A 3,340-nucleotide genomic window follows, 5' to 3' on the forward strand; every position below is an offset into this window, starting at 1 on the left:
TGGTTTGTAGCTGATATATCAGGAGTTAGATCTCTTGCTAATCTACCCCTAATATTAACAGGTTCATTACAAAATCCTGTCCACAGTCAAGCTCTACATTCAAGTCAGCATTGGGCTTGTTGAACTAAAACTCAATTGTTGAGTAGTATGGGATAGAAATGTAAATAAATATACACAGGCTTCCTTTACCACTTATATGTAACACACAAACATTTTTAGCTCTAGACATTAAGCTTACACGTATGTCTGATCACAGGCTAAGGCATTTATAAAATCACACGCTGCAATCTCTCTTAATCTTTTATGTGTTTTGTTTATATTATTATTGTTAACAAATACAAGCTTTTTTTCTCTCTCCCCAGGAAATAAAGTCTCCTTCTATTAATGATTAAAAACACAAAGGCCTAACAAAAAATCAAAAATGAAATATTTATTACCGCATTTTGTGACTTAACACCTTTTTCTTTAAAACATAACGTCACAGTCCTCATACAAGTATTTTAATGTAAATTTTGACAAAGCTTAAAGGTAACAGCATTTTTTTTTCTAGTGAGGAACACGTGCTGAGAAAGGAAGAATTCATGGACATACAATACCAATTCCACAGCAGATCTGATACTAGCAAAAACATTCTTTTTTTTTTCAATTGAGGTAAACACATAGAATATCTAACATGAAACAATTAATAGACCGAACTCTGTACGAAGTTTGTTACAGTATTCTCTTGCTTTTTCCCAAGCTCTGAGTTCATGATAATGTTCTAGGTTTGGTGCAAAGACCATTAGTATCTTCTTTTGTTGAGGAAAGCTGCCCAACCTTCTGATTTGTCTTGTCCCAAGCCAAGGGCTCAGAACTACTAGAAGAAGGCTCCTGCTCTGTCCTTTTAAATTTTCACCGGCAAGCTCTTTGAAAAAAAAGAGTCCAAAAATATCTTGGGCTTATGAAGCACAAACTATAAAAGATCTGTTTGAAACTAAAGGACACATTTATGAAGGAACAAAACCAGGGGATGGCAAGGCCTTCTTGGAACTGTCTTCTGAGTGACGAGAGACCCAGCAAGACTTCAACTTCATCTCCAGGGTAATTCTTTTCTCACTGGCCAAAACAGGTCTGAAATATACTTTCGTCTTTCATGGATAGTGACTTCACTGCTGAACCAAAACAGTCATTCTTTTGGGAACAACACACATAGTGTGGAAAACAAGGATATTTTTTCTCCTTCTAAAACTATTTGAGGCAACATAACGGAGTGATCAACAGAAATATACAAGTTAACTTAGTTCCTATGTTTATATACTACAGTAGTTATAACTCTTGGAGTCTTTTTCCCCCCCAGAGGATCTTTACATGGACAATAGATTGTTTTCAGTGAGCCCATGATTTCACATTTGTGTTCTTGTTTCCATTGGTCCTCTGTTGTTGATGAAAAATGACAAAAGTAAAAAGTAATCACAGCTGTCTGGAATTGTGTATTAAGTGTCAACATCTGGTCAAAGTTCAAAAGTCTTAAAATAGTTTTTTTTCTTCCCTTGAGTTTCCTTATACTATTGGGCATGAATGTCCATAAGCTGTCCACCGACATTGGGGTCTACAGTATTTAACATGGTGGGGCTCTGTGCTGACATGGTCATTCCAGGATGGGTAGGGGGTCCTCCGTGCATCATCATGGCTGGGTGATGGGGGTGGCTTGGCAAATATGAATGGATAGGGGGTCCATGTCTTAATTGAGTAGGGTGTGGGGTCATCTGGGGAGGAGTGTAACTTGACTGTGTCATACTCATACCCATAGGACCACCCTGAGATATGTAGTCCCCTGGTATGCCTTGCAAACCTAGACAAAAAGGGAAACGAATTAGGTCAGATTCCTGAACATTTTTCCGGTTTCACCCTCCTAAAAAGAACTGAAAAAACAACAGACACTGCAAATACTCCATCTAAATTTAGCTGTAGTTTCTTGCCAATGTTTACAGACTTTCAGATTCTAGTTTGCATTTGATCTGAACATTCAGTGGGATAATGCACATAGCTAAACTAAATATTGAGCACAACCAAGTGTCATCAAATGTAAGAATATTTTAAAAATACTAGTAACTAGATTTCTATCATAAATCAGATGTGGATGCATTCTGTAAGCAAAAACCTGTCAACTGAACATAAATATCAGATTTGCTTTTCTTTTGTTATTTTGAAAAATGTAGAACACTCTGTCTTGTCCTTTCACATACAGAATTTCCATTAACATTTTGCATATGAAACAATAGGCGGTGTGTTTGTGTGTGTGTGTGTGGGGGAGATTACACCATAAAACCTGAGAAATCTACATTGGCTCCCAGTACATTTCTGAGCACAATTCAAAGTGTTGGTGCTGACCTTTAAAGCCCTAAACGGCCTTGGTCCTGTATACCTGAAGGAGCGTTTCCACCACCACCGTTCAGCCCGGACACTGAGATCCAGCGCCGAGGGCCTTTTGGCAGTTCCCTCACTGCGAGAAGCAAAGCTACAGGAAACCAGGCAGAGGGCCTTCTCGGTAGTGGCGCCCGCCCTGTGGAATGCTCTCCCATCAGTAGTCAGAGAGATAAACAACTACCTGACATTTAGAAAATACCTGAAGGCAGCCCTGTTTAGGGAAGTTTTTAATCTGTGACTTTGTACTGTATTTTAATATTTGTTGGAAGCCGCCCAGAGTGGCCGGGGAGACCCAGCCAGATGGGTGGGGTACAAATAAATTATTATTATTATTATTATTATTATTATTATTATTATTATTATTAGGAACTCAGACTGCTTTGCACAAGGGAGATCAACATGCATGATTGGGGGCGCATTGTCATTTGTAAAGAACACACTTATGCCTACTTTACCATGTGTACACTTTTTGGGCACATTTATGCAGGCATGTTACCTGTGTTGTAAAAAAAAAAAAAATCTTCTGTGAAAAGCCTGACCCCATAAGACTCTGAAAGCTTCTATCTCCTATTAAAATCTCAGCTGACGATGTGTAGTATTTAAAATGACTAGGTCTTAAAGTATATTGTGTATTTGTCTATAGATCAAGGAGAATGTTCAAATCCTATTATGACATCATAGAACAAACTCCTACTCCTTCAAGATCTACTGATGTTAGAGCGGCTGCTGAAGAAATGCATGAAGGAAGATTTTATAATTGTAGTGGCAAACCATAAACCAATTCAACCAGGGTAGTTGATTTGAACCAGTTCTATCCTCATTCCATTTCATGGGCACAAGTACACTTAAGTCCCAAGCAGACGAAATTAAATCATTTCCTGGTGGTGCTAGCTTCTATTTATCAAATTCACCTGTTTAAATCTTACAGGAGACA

The 3,340-nt window shown here is 38.1% G+C and overlaps 1 protein-coding gene across 11 annotated transcripts in view; it reads right to left on the reverse strand.

The window, feature by feature from the left end:
* Window positions 1-410: 410 nt before the first annotated feature.
* Window positions 411-3,340, reverse strand: part of MEIS2 (Meis homeobox 2) — a 227,297-nt gene continuing 224,367 nt past the window's right edge. For 6 of the 11 annotated variants that reach the window (XM_033144643.1, XM_033144653.1, XM_033144662.1 and 3 more), the window contains one exon: window positions 1,703-1,831. Coding sequence is in view for 5 of the 11 variants with exons in the window: in XM_033144600.1 (XP_033000491.1) it covers window positions 1,545-1,831 (287 nt within the window). In the remaining 6 variants the exon portion in view is untranslated. Of the gene's footprint in view, window positions 1,832-3,340 lie in introns of all 11 variants that reach the window. The other 5 variants (XM_033144600.1, XM_033144618.1, XM_033144636.1 and 2 more) reach the window with 1 other exon arrangement.

The sequence above is a fragment of the Lacerta agilis genome, chromosome 1 (assembly GCF_009819535.1).
Source record: "Lacerta agilis isolate rLacAgi1 chromosome 1, rLacAgi1.pri, whole genome shotgun sequence".
Classification (NCBI taxonomy): domain Eukaryota; kingdom Metazoa; phylum Chordata; class Lepidosauria; order Squamata; family Lacertidae; genus Lacerta; species Lacerta agilis.